Source organism: Penaeus monodon, chromosome 25 (genome assembly GCF_015228065.2).
Source record: "Penaeus monodon isolate SGIC_2016 chromosome 25, NSTDA_Pmon_1, whole genome shotgun sequence".
NCBI classification, from domain to species: domain Eukaryota; kingdom Metazoa; phylum Arthropoda; class Malacostraca; order Decapoda; family Penaeidae; genus Penaeus; species Penaeus monodon.
In genome coordinates, this window is record NC_051410.1 from 16,124,370 (window position 1) to 16,124,683 (window position 314).

The following is a 314-nucleotide window of genomic DNA, read 5'->3' on the forward strand; positions in this document are numbered from 1 at the left end:
ACTCATTGGAATTAAATTAGTTTAAAACATTCATGAAATACAGTACCTATAATTACAAATGGAATAACAGCAATTATTAGCATTCTGGCCGACTTACCCAAGATCAATAGCTTCTTGAAGTCCGACTTGGAAGTCAGGGACTAATGTCATGCGACTTGCAAGAGTTGTGTACAAATAGGAATCCGATTTCTTGAAGTTGTTGTAAAAGTCAACGACATCAGGCGGGTATGTCGCTCTGAGGAGGAGGCAACAGATTTTAACAACTAAGTAATATTTTTCATCGACCAGTGGTCTCATCACCTGTTTGTTTTCTT

General features: G+C 37.6%; 1 protein-coding gene across 1 annotated transcript in view; it reads right to left on the reverse strand.

Annotated features, from left to right (window-relative positions):
• The window catches only part of LOC119589435 (glutamate receptor ionotropic, delta-1-like), a 2,765-nt gene that overhangs the window by 1,288 nt on the left and 1,163 nt on the right, over positions 1-314 (reverse strand). The window contains 1 exon segment of the mRNA XM_037938045.1: positions 98-233. Coding sequence (XP_037793973.1) covers positions 98-233 — 136 coding nt within the window.